The sequence below is a fragment of the Cygnus olor genome, chromosome 1 (genome assembly GCF_009769625.2).
Source record: "Cygnus olor isolate bCygOlo1 chromosome 1, bCygOlo1.pri.v2, whole genome shotgun sequence".
In the NCBI taxonomy this organism is placed as follows: domain Eukaryota; kingdom Metazoa; phylum Chordata; class Aves; order Anseriformes; family Anatidae; genus Cygnus; species Cygnus olor.
In genome coordinates, this window is record NC_049169.1 from 111767480 (window position 1) to 111782858 (window position 15379).

General features: G+C 35.4%; 1 protein-coding gene across 1 annotated transcript in view; it reads left to right on the forward strand.

Annotated features, from left to right (window-relative positions):
* The window catches only part of ITSN1 (intersectin 1), a 128261-nt gene that overhangs the window by 53675 nt on the left and 59207 nt on the right, over window positions 1–15379 (forward strand). The window contains 5 exon segments of the mRNA XM_040545357.1: window positions 2711–2973; window positions 3781–3930; window positions 4099–4239; window positions 7870–7957; window positions 8134–8273. Coding sequence (XP_040401291.1) covers window positions 2711–2973; window positions 3781–3930; window positions 4099–4239; window positions 7870–7957; window positions 8134–8273 — 782 coding nt within the window.

Here is a 15379-nt window from a genome sequence, read left to right on the forward strand (position 1 = left end):
TTGATGTTTTCAGAAGACTGTCCACTGTAATGCCAACATCCTTCCACAATATTAACTGCTTTTAGAGTACATAACCATGTGTGTTTAGTTAGGATTATTTTCATTCCCCAAATGCACTGCTCTGTATTCATTAATCTTTGAATTTCCTCTGCTTCTTCATTGCCAGATCACTCAGTTTTGTGAGATTCTTCTAAAGCTCTTCACAGTCAGGTTTTTATTTTAATACCTTGAATATCTGGCCTCATCTCCAGAAGCTGTCTTGTTACTTTTCAATCTCTTCCAGACCATTGTTGCACACTGAACAGCACAATTGCTAGTAGAGATCTTTGAAGGAGGCTACCAAGAATCTTTCTGTCATTGTTGAAGCTGGTAATTTATTTCACCCCTTAATTCCGATCTTTTAACTGATTTTTAATTCCCAAGGACCTTCTGTCTCTTTCCAACCCTTGTCTTTGGTTTGTATTTTATAACTAACTGCTGCTGGCAGCCTGCTGAGTAATTCCTGGCTGTAGAAGGATGAAGTGAGATAGCAGGGGCTGCTGAAGCAGACCTCACAGAGGTCTCACAATGATGTTTTTGGTCACAGGTGAGATACGACTCTCTTACACATTTTGAGGTGTAAGTCTTGTGCCCCTGGAATTACAGGATTTTGGGGTGCAGTTGGTAATGCCAGGAGGGTCAACCACTGCCCTTGGCTTATTTTCTTTATTAGACTTCAAAAACACACAGGTATTCTTTTATTGACCTCATCTGCATTGTCAACTTTCTTATTGATAAAATTGGGTGGGGACAGATCCCAGCCCTCTACTATATTTGAGAGGCAGCTCTTTCCTGCATTGGCTCTTCCACATGATGTCATGTGTAGTCACGCATACTAACTCTTTGTGTATTGTAGCCTCTGCTACTTTGCCCAGCATGGGATTGGAGTGACTGGATTATAGCTTTCAGGATCATTATACTGTCTTTTCTTAGTGACTGGTGTTGCATTTTTCATCTTCTAGACTTACAGCCTGAAGGCTGATTAAAGGATGGATTGCACAGCCGAGCTAGTATCACAGGATCACAGAATGGTTGAGGTGGGAAGGGACCTCCGTAGGTCATCTGGTCCAACCCCCTGCTCAAGCAGGGCCACCTGTTGTAGTTCATGAATTTTGTATATGAACTATGGATTAGTATTGTCTGGGCTTGGCAACCTGTTACTCTTTATTTTCTTGGTTTTATTTTTGTTCTAAAGCCATTTGTTTCCAGTTTGAGAATAACTAGACTGTATAAACCTTTCATTGCATTTGATGTGTAGATTTTCCACTATAAAGATCACTCATATAGTGAATGACTTCTTGATCTTTCATTGGTTTTGCTAAATCTGACTTTTTTTTTTTTCTTGAGACATTTGAAAGAGTTTTATTGCTGTTTTTTATGAACCTTTAGAAGCTATCTCGTAAACATAGTAACACAAGCCAATAGCTACTCATTTCATTTAATTTGCTAGAAGTTGGTCTCATCTATTTTCATACTTTGTTACCTCTAGTAGCTACCTTGATTTTGTTGAGTAATCATACTTTCCTGTTGGGCAGTCTTTTTAGAGCTTGGTTTTTCATCTTGGTGGTATATGCTTTCTTTGAGCCTTTAAGACAATGCTTAAGCAATGCTGATGCTGCTGGCAAGCGTTCTGTCCTTTTCTTTTTAAATGACTTGCTTGACGTAAATATAAATATATGTTTTTTCCTTTTTGCTTGGTTTCCTAAATTGATGGGGGTTATCCTCTATCTTATCAGTCTTTATTTTAATATTCTTTGAATCTAGTGGCTAATTTAAAACACCGAAGTGATTAAATTTCTTCTTCTGTAAAAATTTGTGATTGGCAGTAAGAAAGACTTATTAACTTAAGAAAAGATAAACATTCAAGTGGTTGGGCAGATGTCAGCTCAACATGTCAAACACTTGGTGCATGCACACTTTGAAGTGAACATGTACTGTCTCTTGATTTGATTTGCATGCCAAAAAGGTACATGTTGGGCATGAGGGAAGAGAAATTCAGAATATGAGGTATGGGAATGGGACATAGAGGGTAGGAAAAGAAACTGAAGGTGAATTGGAGGGAATAATTTGGAGGAACTGTGTGAGAGGTCTGGAGCATTGAATAGGGATAATGCCTCATATTGCAGAAGACTGTCAGGGAACCTGTGCTGGAACTGAGGGTGTTGTTTTAGGACAACAAGAGATGAGGGTGTGAATCTGCAGGAATCCAGTCTTTCTGAGTTCTGGTCAAGAACTTAAGTAAGCTATTTCTTTTCCTGACAGTAATGAGTGATCTTATGAGAACATCAAGTTTAAATAAGTTCTGGTCATTTGCATAATGGCTTTTTGATAATATCTTCAGCTCAACTCTTTTCCTTACTTGTAGTAATCAAAGTGGTGGTTCTTGTGCTCTTACTATTATGAAATGTGTGGAGGAACTCCAGCACACTGAGGAATGGGAACTGAAATTCACACCTTAGTTTCCCTAGCATGTAGGTTTAAGGAAAACTACAATATAAATTCTAATGATAAAACCTGAATTACCCATAGAGCTATACTATCAGTAGTTGAGAGCTCTTTCTAGTCCTGTTGAAAGATTGTATCACTTTGATTCAGCATAAATGGAAATGTTTTCTTTTAAGTCACTAGCAAAGTTTAATTCTCCTTTGCCCCATGTTTCTACACACTAAAGTTACATTTGAAGATAAAAAACGCGAGAACTTTGAACGTGGCAATCTAGAACTTGAAAAACGGAGGCAGGCTCTCCTGGAACAGCAACGCAAAGAACAAGAGCGTCTAGCACAGCTGGAACGGGCAGAGCAGGAAAGGAAAGAACGTGAGCGGCAGGAGCAAGAACGGAAAAGACAACTGGAGCTAGAGAAACAGTTGGAAAAACAACGGGAATTGGAACGGCAGAGAGAAGAGGAAAGGAGGAAAGAAATAGAAAGAAGAGAGGTAACCAATTGGATAAAAGGAAGGTGGCTAAGTCATTGAGATCTGGGTTTGTTTAGAACAGAATAGAATGTGTATACTAAATATTTTGTCATCTTTATTTTTAGTAAGTAAATGTATAAGCAATGCACTTAGATTTTGGGGTTTTTGAAGGTGAGGAAATAGTCGTCTATCTCTTTCTTAATTTTTCAAGTGAAATGAATTGATCAGACATTGGGTCTAGGACAGTGTGCTCTAATTTCTTTAAAAATAATAATTATTTTCTTTGATGTAAAGAGATGCATGAATTAATGATGAAAACTTGTGGGCATTGGTGGCATTCATGGTTTTCGTGCACTGAATTAATTTGTTAAAGAAAACACATGCTGGTTAACTTAACAAAAACTAGTAAGTTCTTACATTGCCAGTTAATACATTCAATGCAGTAGCATTTGACTTCTTTGCAAAGCTGGAGAATGCCTAATGTTGGAGAGAGATTTGATGTTAGTTTGGAGGATTCTTGAAGTCTTAATGTGAAGCGACTTATTAAATCAGAAAATTGGATCTTGGGAAACTTACTAAAATGGAGTGGTATTCTGTTTAGTTGCATATCCACTATACAGTGAAGCAATAGTGCTTTCAAGTGAGCACTTAAACAATTGAGCAATTTATATACTTAAATGGAGGTACATGCTTATTCCACAGTTTAACGGTATGTTTATATTAATGTTTTAATCACACATTATGGATATCAGTGGTTAGAATAGTTTCTCAAAATAGATCTTTCATATCTTTTTTGTTGTTGTTTTATTTTTTGGTTAAATGCTAAAGGCTGCAAAACGGGAACTTGAGAGGCAAAGGCAACTTGAGTGGGAACGTAATCGTCGGCAAGAACTACTAAATCAAAGAAACAAAGAACAAGAGGACATAGTTGTTCTAAAAGCAAAAAAGAAGACCTTAGAATTTGAGCTGGAAGCCCTAGTAAGTATTGCAGATAAAACACATGAGCATGGTAATGCCTGTGATAAGGTCCTATTTGTTTTCTATAATTTCAACTTTTGATTATGGAATAAAAGTACTTTTTAGATCTTGATTGCTGTGACAAACCATTCTGGTAAAACAAAGAACTCTTTGTCTTTTTGTCTAAAGAATGATAAAAAAAATCAATTGGAGGGAAAGCTTCAGGATATCCGGTGTCGGCTGTCTACCCAAAGACAAGAAATTGAGAGTACAAATAAATCTAGAGAACTGAGAATTGCAGAAATTACCCATCTGCAACAGCAGCTACAGGTGAGGAAATGTTCTCTGATTTTGTTCTTTGCCTTGTGCTTTGACCTCTTTAACTGCATCAATATCCTAAGCAAACTTGACACAAAATATATGTTGTTTCTTGTATGTGAGCAATTGCTGTAGATACTTTGTCACTTAAAGTTTCTGTACTGTTCTTCAGTGTTGTAAGAACTACTTCCTACACTTGAGGGTGTAGCTGTGATTACCACTTCCTCCTCATGGAATCCTCTTGTGCAGAGTAGTAAATAAATTGTTTAGCTGAAGATGCTAAATGGTTTTGGGGACAAGGAGAATCAATTTTTGTGACATATTTTTATTGCAGTAACTTCCGTTTCTGTGCTGAAAGAAATTACCTCAGTAAAGTGACTTGATGATCCTTTTATTTTTTGTTATAAGATAATGAACTTTCAAAACTGAAGTTACCAGTTAAACCAGTTAGTTCTTGGCCTAATCCTAGCATTCTTCTTTCCTGCTGCTCTATCTAAAATTCTCTGTCAAACTGAAGATGGGACTGATCTGATGTCTGCTTTGAGTGAAAGTGTTCTATGCACTTTATAAAGGTTTCTAGATAAGCTGTAGTATTTCATTTAGGGATTTTTTTGTTTATTAAATATTTTATGTTGCTTGAAGTTAATTCTTGGACAGTAAAAGGGGCTCTCTGTGCTTCTCTACCAATTCAAAGAGGATCATGCACTTGTGTTATGGGGGCTTAAAGGTAAAACCTATCTTTAAAACTTAATCCTACTGTTCCATTTCAACTTTCTAAACGTAATTAATATAGTATATTCATTTGAACAAAAACAGCACTTGAAAAGTTCATTTTGTTTGTTTGTTTTAAGCATGCATATTTTTGGACTATTTTTCTTATTTCATAAAACACATTTAATTTTTATTAAAGTTTTGTGTGCGCTGTTACACCTGCCAACAGAAAGTTGTCTTTTTTTTGGCAGCAGCTTGTTATGAAGAGTGTAATTAAGGGATCATATTCTTGCACAGTGTTTTTGTCCACTTGATATGAACAAGGAATGCTACTATGGGAAGCTTGTGACATTAAGAACTGCGATAGTTAGCTTAAAATCACTCTTCTCTCTTTAATGAAATGCTTGTGATTGGCAAGAAAAAACAAAGTCAAACAGCATTCAATGGAGTGTAGACAGTTAAGTCACATTCACCAGTAGTGGCTCAGAGAGACAAAAAGCTGTCTATGCTTAGTTAATGCACTTCTAACTATTTGCTTTCTAAATTGCTTCATTCACAATGACTGTGACAGCAGTCCTATAATGAAAATTACACTTGCTGTTCTTGGTGGTTGTTTTGTTGGATTTTTGGTTTGAGGGGTTTTGGTTTTTTATTTATCATTGATCTCTCCCCTAATATTTCAGCTAGTTTTGTTTGAGTGGTTTACCAAAATTACGATCCTAGAAAGAAGTTCTACTAGTTAGTAAAAAACTAACTAAAAGTAAAGTAAAAAATTTTATCTGAGGAGAACCTAAAAGAGGGAATAGCTTTTTCCTGAAAAAAAAAGATGAGTATCTCAAATATCCTGTAAATTTTACTGTCTGATTTGTAGAGGAAAGAGTAAAACAGTATGTGACTTTTTTAAAAGGCGATTTTGATCCTTTAAACTCTCCAGTAGATGAAGAGTCAATATCATCAATTTTCTTTGTAAGATATTATATCTTTACCTGGAAATATTTTAGTTTAATACATCTGATGCTTGATATGGAAAGTGAGCTAATTAAAATAAGTAATTATTCTTTAACCTATTAATTAGTTTCAAGACTGAGTTTGATTAAAATTTTGGAATAAATTGTATAACAATTTATACTGGGTGATGAAAATTTGTGTTAGTTACGTGAATCTGTGTTATCTGGTAGAGTGGTATTTCCAGGTGTGTCTGGAAGGATCCTGCCTTCCAAATACCTTAACTGTATGTGTCTGAACCGTGTTTTTACTGTCTGCAGGGCTTCTGCTAGTTACCTGGAGAGTTTATTGCCTCCTTGATGAACAATTTGGCTCCCAAGTAACTTGGCTTTCCTCAAAATCACTGGGAGCAGGGTGTGTGGTAGAGACTTACAAGGATTTAGTGGTATCTCACTTTCTCATATGCCCTTTTGCTCAGGGCACAGGGTTAGAAGAATTTTCCCTCATTAGATGAATGAGAACTTTTTTCTGTTTGTTTGTATTGGTGGTCTGTTGGGAATGAGGCAGGCCTCCTCAGGCAGATGATTTGGAAAATTCTACATTATATATTGCTGTTTCCCTTTTGCTACTAGGTAGGGAGTAATAGGGCCATAACAGGAGTACCTGTCCATGATATCCTTGAAGAACTGAGAATGATCTACTCATGCTATAGGCAATACAGCTGAACAGTGAAGCTGAACATGTAACTCCTAATAGTAAAATGTATAGCTTATCTTAATTTTTATACTTAATGAGTTTATAAAGTCCTTGACTTTGCTGTGCTACCTAAGTATGTCTTCTGGACCGTAAAGAGATTACAGTTGTCTGTGGTCATTGCATAAGCATAAGATATGAGCCACGAATGGGAGGCTCAGTCAGACTAACAAGAGCAAAGTGGGACAACTATGAAGTCATGTCACTACAGTCAAGCTTGTGCTCTTGTAAGAAAAATTAAAAGCTTTTCATGGGACTCACTCTGGTATTGAGTGGTTAGGTGACATTTGCTCTTAGGATTGTATTATTTCATTTACAGTCCTTTGTGACAAACTGAAATTCTCAGATGTTCCTCAGAAGTCTGCAATTCAGGGTAGCAGCTGAAATAAATTACTTAGTTTGTCTGAAAAACGAGATGTTGACACTCAGCTTTATAAAATAAGCTGTTTCATGTCATGCTTCTAGAATTTGTTTTGACAACTTGAAGTTGGAGGCCAAGGCTACTGAAAGGTATATGAAGTAGCACTTCATTCTCCAGAAAGAGCAGAGATTATAAACGATCCACCAAAGGAGGAATTTCTCATCTGCAGTGTCTCCTGTAATTTATCAGTGCAAAATCGTATGAATGTTTGTTGAAATTGAGAGAAGACATAATCCTCTTTCAGGAGTACTAAATATAGAGATCTAGGAATCACATGTTCTCATCTAACAGAGTTTGTGTCACATTGTTTTTGGCCATAATGTAATCCTTTAAAGTGAGAACCTTTATTTTCTTTTCTTTAAATAAACTGAAAATATTTGTTTTTTTATTCCTTAGTTGAATGTTTAAGTGAGAAATAAACTGTTAGTAAGTGCTTGTTTTAACATATCCTGAAATCTATGTTTGTCTTTTTATGTCCTGAACTTCAATTAATTCCAAGCCAATTTGCATATTTAATGGAAATCGATTCACAACTAAGAAGCTTATATTTGATATGCTTACTTTTTCGTATCCAAAAAAAAACCAAACCCAACAAAAAACAAGCTAGGACAAACTGTCAGAGAACTATTTCTGAGTGTTGGTACCACACAGACAGTGCTTCTGTCATAGCAATAATAAATGGTTTACTTTGTGGAAAAGTAAAGAGTCATTTCAGAAGAAATGAAAATGAGAGGTCTTATGGCTAAGGTCATCATCTATCACTCACCTTTTCTGTCTTTTTCTCGTCTTCTCTCTCCTTGTCCTCTACTCAGGAATCTCAGCAGATGCTTGGAAGATTGATTCCAGAAAAGCAATTGCTTAATGATCAACTAAAGCAAGTTCAACAGAACAGTTTGCATAGTAAGTGTATTTTTGTGTGTGTATAAACCAGTTAGTAAAAGCCATGATGATGCAATGCACAGCATACTTTGTAATATTTTGGTATGTTTCAAGATGTGTTTTGAAAAATGTTGCTTTCTGTGACATAAAATTCTCCATGTAAGAAAATATTTATTTCACAATATGTTTAAAAACAGGAGATTCTCTTCTTACTGTCAAAAGAGCCTTAGAAGCCAAGGAGCTAGCCCGTCAACAGCTTCGAGACCAGCTAGATGAAGTAGAAAAAGAAACCAGATCTAAACTTCAGGAAATTGATATATTCAATAATCAACTGAAGGTAACCCTAGACTTTTTGATGCTTACTTCTAAATGTTCAATTAATCATTTTCTAACTTGATTATGGAGAAATATGTTGAACTGAAATGATTGATTTAGAATGTCAGTGTTGACAACATTCTGAAATCTATCATTTGTATTTTTAAAGAAAATAGTACTGAACATTCAAAGTAAGAGTTTGAATCAACTTAATCTGCAGAATTTACTTAAGAATATATTTGAGGTCTGATTCCAGATCTGTTATTACAAGTATTAAATTGCCAGTTTCTGCCTTTTTGCATCAAAGAAGTGCAAGACTATAGTAGGTCATCAAATCTGCTGGAATCAGTATTTCAAATCTTACAGTGACTTAAGACTTCCTACTGACACACAGAGTTTTTTATCTGCTGTTCATAAGCTCATGGTTGTTCCTGAATGTAGTTGTCTGTCGTTTGTGGTTTCATGCTTTATTGATCAGTCTTTTGTTGAAACTGTGTGCTTTTGTTTATTTCTGCACAAGGAAATTACAGAAATTGCAAAAGTCAGTAGAGGAAATGTTGTTCAGAGAGAAGTTATAAATCAGTCTGCAGTTACAACCTTTTAATAGTGTTCTTTTTTTTTCTTTTTTGTAATAAAATATTCTAACGTCTAAGTACTCTATCTACTAATTTAACTGATGGTTTCTTGTGAAAACTAACTAGAAAAATACTCAATTTCCTGCAAGATATAAAAAGTTGTGCTATAGGTATTTAGAAGGAAAAGCACAATCAATACATTAATGCTTCTGTAGTCCTTTTGAAATTAGATCAGCTATGACTACATCATGTGCTTTAGAAAGGAAGGTGTGTTTGAAGTTAAGCAACAAATACCTGCTTTCAATACTAAAATTACTAATAAGTATAGGAAAAATAAAAAGCTGTATACCATACCAGTAACAGGTAGGGAAGTAGAAAGGGGATGATCTCTGGAGGGTCATACCAAACATAAAACCAAACTAAATATTCAATTTACTTTAAAAGAAAACAGAACAGTTTACCTTATTTGCATTTCCTCTATATATCTCTCTGGGCACATTATAACACGTTGCACTTTTTGTGTGTGTTTTTCTTTCTAATGAAGTCCTTTTGAACCAATTTGAAGATAAATATGATCAAAGAGTATTTGTTCTAAAATTAGTGTCAGTACTTGGTTTGTTCATAGGTGACCCAAACAGTTCATAAATGGGCAGAGAGGGGGTGAATAATCTTAGTCCCATGACATTAAAAAACCCCAAACACTTAAATTTATTTTTTAAAATACTGAAGGGCTCAACAAATAACAAGCTAATGATTAAAAATTGAAAATTCACATTAAACAAAGACATTGGTTTATCAGAACGTCAGAATGTCTGCCATCTGTCTTAGAATACATCATCTAATGGTAAGCTATTTTGCAGCTTAAGGGGAAAATTAATTTCTGTGTTCAAATGTTAGTATTTGGAGTTATCACTTTATATGCTGAGAATTAGTCACGAGGACAGTTTTTAGGATAACTTCAGCAACCTTTCTTAAACTGAGGATATTCAGTTCTTGATTTCATAATATGTAGGCGCAGTGCTTAACAGGAAGACCATTTTGTGATGCTGAAAGTTAGTATTTTTGCCTTGCTGCAGTTTTCTGTGTTTGCTTGAAGAGAAGAGTTTAAGAAGCAAAAATGAGGCAGTGGGGCAGTTGTACTAATGAAAATGGGAGGTGGGAACAGAGAGAGTTGTATCTTCTCCCTTTTGTAATTTCACTAGATGTGCAAGATGCATTTTTGAAGGCCTGGATGTCTTTTTTGCTAGGTTTAAATATCTGCAAAGATACACCTTTTCCTGGGCTTAGCATAGGGTGATTGTAGCAATCCCATTGGAAGAGAAACTACTTAGAAGATCGTGTGTGTACAGCAGTATTTGAATAGCCATTATCCTTGTGGAGGAAGCTCTCAGAACACCTTGCATGTGAGAGACTTTGTGCACAAAGCTAGTGAAAGATTTCCTGAAACTCTTAGTTTTGTTAGGGTTTGTGTGAAGTGGAAGTTCTGTCCTGAAATGAAGCCAGAACACAGGTATGTCTTAGGTAATAATGTTGCTCAACACAAAGGAGTCTAGGAACTTGAATAATTCTTTTAATCTAAACAGTCAAAAACCTGTGACAACTTTAAGAAGCTGCCATTGGAAAGATGACTTTTTTTTTTTCAATGTGGTAATAATTTCCCCAACTAACAGAAGAATGTCTTGTTTGGTTATTTAGTAGTAACTGAGTGCATAAATATAACAAGTTAATTTGGTGCTAAAATATCTTGCAATTTGTATAATTATCAGTCAACTGTACAGTGCTCACATTTAAATGTAAATCCTTTTCAAATAATATATCAAAAATTCAACCATATCTGAGTTCTAAATATAATAAGGGCTTCTTTAACTTCAAAACTAAAGGGAAATATGTACAGATGGGATACACATAAATATTTATTTTAAAAATGTCTTTCTATTAAATAAATAAAATTTAAACTCCATTTTTAATTAAGGCTGTTCCTAAATTATCTAGTAGTTTTTAATTCATAGGCCTTTTCTATGGTGATCTACTCTTCCTTTGTGCTCTATTACATAACTGAGATGCACATTGGATGGGGTAGCTGTTAGAACAGCAACACCCTAATTGATGCTGACTGGTGCAGCTGTTGTTCTCTGTCGAGTAATAGAGAGGCACTGGTGCTCACCTTGTTTTCTATAATACAACTGACTTCTGGTCTAGTAGCAGAATGATGTGGTACTTTTTGTGAATTCCCAGAATTCCTACTGCTCTCTGAGAACATATGCCAAACTCACTGACTAGTTATGATGAAATGCTTAAAGAGACAGTAAAATTGACAGCAACATGGAACCATGACCTTTTGTTATCATTACTGAGATCTATTCCTCATGTTTTGGCTATGAATATCTGTTCTATTATCTTCCATGTGAATACACCACTTAAATTTTGCAACACTATAATTAATTCTCTTGAAACAGCTAACACTGGATCCACTGGTATCTGACAGAGAAATATGCTGAGATAGTGCAAGTTAAAGTGAACAGTTTGTCTAGTGTGCCTTTTTGTTGATGTGACTGTAAGGCTTACTTGATGTTCCAATGTATTTTAGGTTACAGGTCAACTTTTTAACATATCATATACAATGGGTTGCAGTGCATTTGCCTCCGTATTACAATTCTATGTTCTGCAGTAAGTGAATACACAAAACTGATGTTAAATTACCTCATATTTGCTTCTTGTCTTAATAGCATATATGAGTGACTAGGAAGATAACTGAAACAGTTTTTTTTTTTTTCTCCGCGAATCTTTTTTCATGCCTCCAAAGCAACTGATTTAAATTTCTTCTCATTAATCCTTAAGAATTCAAGTACTTCAGTTACTTCTTTTTCAAGTTAACATCTCAAGAGTTTGAAATGTTCATAGAATTGCGTACTTTTCAAAAACTTTCTGGAGTTTGAATTATTATTAATGTTTCAAAGGAGGTAGATCCAGGTATCTCTATTGATTATCTGTAGCTAGAGCCACATGGTTTGAGCTAACTGATAGTACTTAGGATTACCTGGCTTCTAGGGTGCCACTGTGGCCACAAAGTCTAAAAGTCTAAAGTCTAAAGCCACAGAGTTGACCAAGTGTACTTGTTTGGCAAAGAAATAGGTACCTTAGCCTGGAGCTTGTCAGATATCTCTTAAAATCCTATTTGAGGCATTTTATCAAAGAATATAATAGTCTTGTGGATTGCGATGTATTTGACTACAGTATAAGTGAGTGAGTTTGTAACAAGGTTGAAAATTACATCGCATTTTTGTATCCTTGATTAAGTTCAAGGAGTCTAACTTTCAATACTCTTCAAAATCCTAGCCAAGAAAGCTAATAATTAAAACTGATACAGGTACTAGTAAAATGTAACTAGACACTTGTTTTTTCTATATAAAATAATTTTGTAGAATAGAAGGCTTTATATTAGGTTTCCTGTTTGTGTGTATGTAGCTCTCCTATAATTTACCTTTAAAAATTCTACATTCAGTGTGAATTTACATTTAAATTTTGCAATGGTCAGTCATTACACAGTCAAATAAAACAACTGAAATAGTTCTTAATATAGTTTTATGAAATAACCAAGCAGTTATTTCATGCAACATTGAAGAATCATGTATTTAGAGCTTATCTGAGTTATTGCACAGGAGAAAACAACTAAATGAATGTTTCTGAAATATGTTAGTCTTGCTGAGAAGCTATTTTCAGTGCCTGGAAAAAGTGGTGAACAGCTAGAATCAAGTTCTTAAAAATGTCTTACATTTTATGTCATGTTCCAGTTGTTGTCAGTCCCTGTCTAGTCAGTGTGCACTGGACAAGTCTTGCATATGAATGCCTGTTTACATTTGAGCATTTCTTTCTTCCAGTCAGTGGCAATGGAAGATGCAATGCTGCAGTGCCTGGCAGTTCTCCTGGGCTGCGTCAACTACTTAGACTCCTTTCTAAAGGTCTCCATGCCATACTCAGACAGTACACAACTATCTCAATCTGAGTGATGAACCTCCTCCAGTTATGTGCTTCACTTTACCAGATTTGTTTACAGATGAGTGTGCAGTGTTTAACTAAGTTAGTATTTAATAAAAGGTGCTAGCACTAAAGCGTAACCAAAGAGAAGAGCTTTTGTAATCTTATTTATCTAATCCTTGGTGTTTAAATGAGGAGTGTGCCTTGATTTAGAACCTGGGCAAGGTACTACTTAGTTATTTTTTGTCTTTTGCATATCTTGACACTTCAAGATTTTAAATTAATTGCCTATTTTGGTCATCATCGGACTTTTTAAAATGAAAATGAAAAAAACATAAATCTTAAGCATTCCTACACAACACTGTAATTTGTGATTCCAGGTATGAGGGAGATGGCAATACATTCCCTTTATGAAATCCCTCATAACTATGATATGGGGTTAAAGGAGGAACTCTCTCTGTCAAGGACAGAAGAGGTGCTTTTGGATCTGGGGAATTGGGTAGAAGAGTATTGCTGTGGGAAAGCCTCAGTGAGCACAGAACTGTAGGGTTCTTTCCTCTGGGATAAAATGCTGTGGTTTGTCTCAAGAGAAGATTTGATGGAAACCTTGTGCTGTAATCCCCGAAGAGTGTTCTAAGCTGTCCTGTCTTTCCGTCAAACGGCAACATTTGAGCTTAAATGATTAAATTTTTAAAGTTAAGGTTTTCATATCAATATGACTTGTCTGTATATAGTGAATATTATTACTCTGCTGTATGAAGTTCATATTTTAACTCGTATTCAATATTATGTGGGTACCTAAATGTGGTTATTGTAACATCTCAAAATTATTTTTATACTTGTTAGTCTGTTTGTGAATTAAGTGGAAAGGTAACAATTTCTCTCTGCTTTTAGCCTAAGACATTCTTTGTCCTGCACACCAGAAAAAGCAAAGTGTTCTTATGTCTTCAGAGTTACGATACACGATTTGTACAACTTCTTAGTTGCTTGTGTCTGTAAAGGATAAGCGTAGGACTGTGCTGAATATTCAGCTGGCAAATGTTTCGTTCTGTTGACTGTTGAAGTGTTACTATAATTCTGTTCAGTTGGTGTCCTGCAGCACTGTGGGAGATGCTGATTCTTTCTTCCCCCATCCTCCCACTAATACTTGGCAAAGCAACAGAGCATCTATCTCTTGCATGAGATACCAGTCAAATCTTTATTTCCTCCTAGTTGATGCAAAGAAGGATATTTACAGCATTTTTACCTCCAAAATACTCCATCTAGTGCTAGGTGTGTAAACTAGGTTGGATTTTCTTAACTGTTACAGGTTACAGGTATGTCATGCAGAAAATCTCTGCACAAAATACTGAACTAGCATACTGGCTTAGCTGTGAAGGAATAATGTGATAGATTGTCTGTGGAAAACTATAATATGCTGAACTAGCATGTTGGCTTTGCTAGAAAGGAATAATGTGTTAAAAGATCTATGGAAAACTTTATGCAACCGTCACTGGAGATCCTAACTTAGCTGAGTATACATATAAAATGACAAAATATGCAAAAAAAAAAAAAGTTAATTATTTGGACCGAAGTTAATGATCCTGCTGTATGTACTCAATGTGAGAAATTATTTGCTTCAGACAGCCATGGAGACATGGCTCATAGCTAGAACCTTCTCAGTTTCCTATTTGGCTCTAGCCATGGTATATATTGTACTTTCGGTAGTGAGATAAACTTGTCTAAACTATAATTAAAATATAAAGTTTGGGCTAGCCTTGCAGTTAGACATCTAGTGGAAGTAAATAGTGTTTGGTGTACTAGGCACTGTTTTGGTCTTGTAAATTCTTGTGTGTTTTTATGTATTTGAGAATTGAGGATGCTTTTCTGAATGGGGGAAAATACCAGTTGTTTTTGAATTAGAGGATTTGAATTCCTCCTGGTTCAGTGAGCATAGGTGAACCGAATCATTCTTTTTAGAGTACAAATTTCTTGTTAAAAAGTAAACCAAGCTCACGTTTTTTCATCTGGCTTATCACAGATTTTGTGTTTTTGTTTTCTTTTAGCTAAGATAGCCTTCATACCCTTGAAGATTGTTAGTTCCTCTTTCTTTGCCAAGTGATAATTCCTATTTAATTGCTCACGCACCAGAGCTTGAGAAAAAGATGCAAAAGGGAAGAAAAAACAAACCTAGAAAGTGCTCTTGTCTAAATAACTTTTGCAAGTAACAGTAGGTTGTCTTCAGTGTTGCTTTATTAGAAATACGTGACTACCTCAGGTCTCTCTGCTCAACTCAAGCAGAGTTTTCTTTTGTATCATCAGCCAGGACTCAGAAACTTGAGCTTCTTGGCATACAGCATTAAGGGACAGCAGGGGGAATGGAAGTGAAGGAAAACAAGAGCAAGGAGAACACCACAGGATTTCTAAACTGAAGACTGTGCTAAAGTTAAACTAAATTTAGGAGTCAGCAACCTGTGCTTTGGGTAGCAGTCTCCTTATCCAGAAAGAGAAACAGCTAGTTAAAATCATGAATACCACTTAAGATACTTGATACTTCACAGCAATAGTATTCTGAGCTTCAAGAGCTTTGTAGAGACTT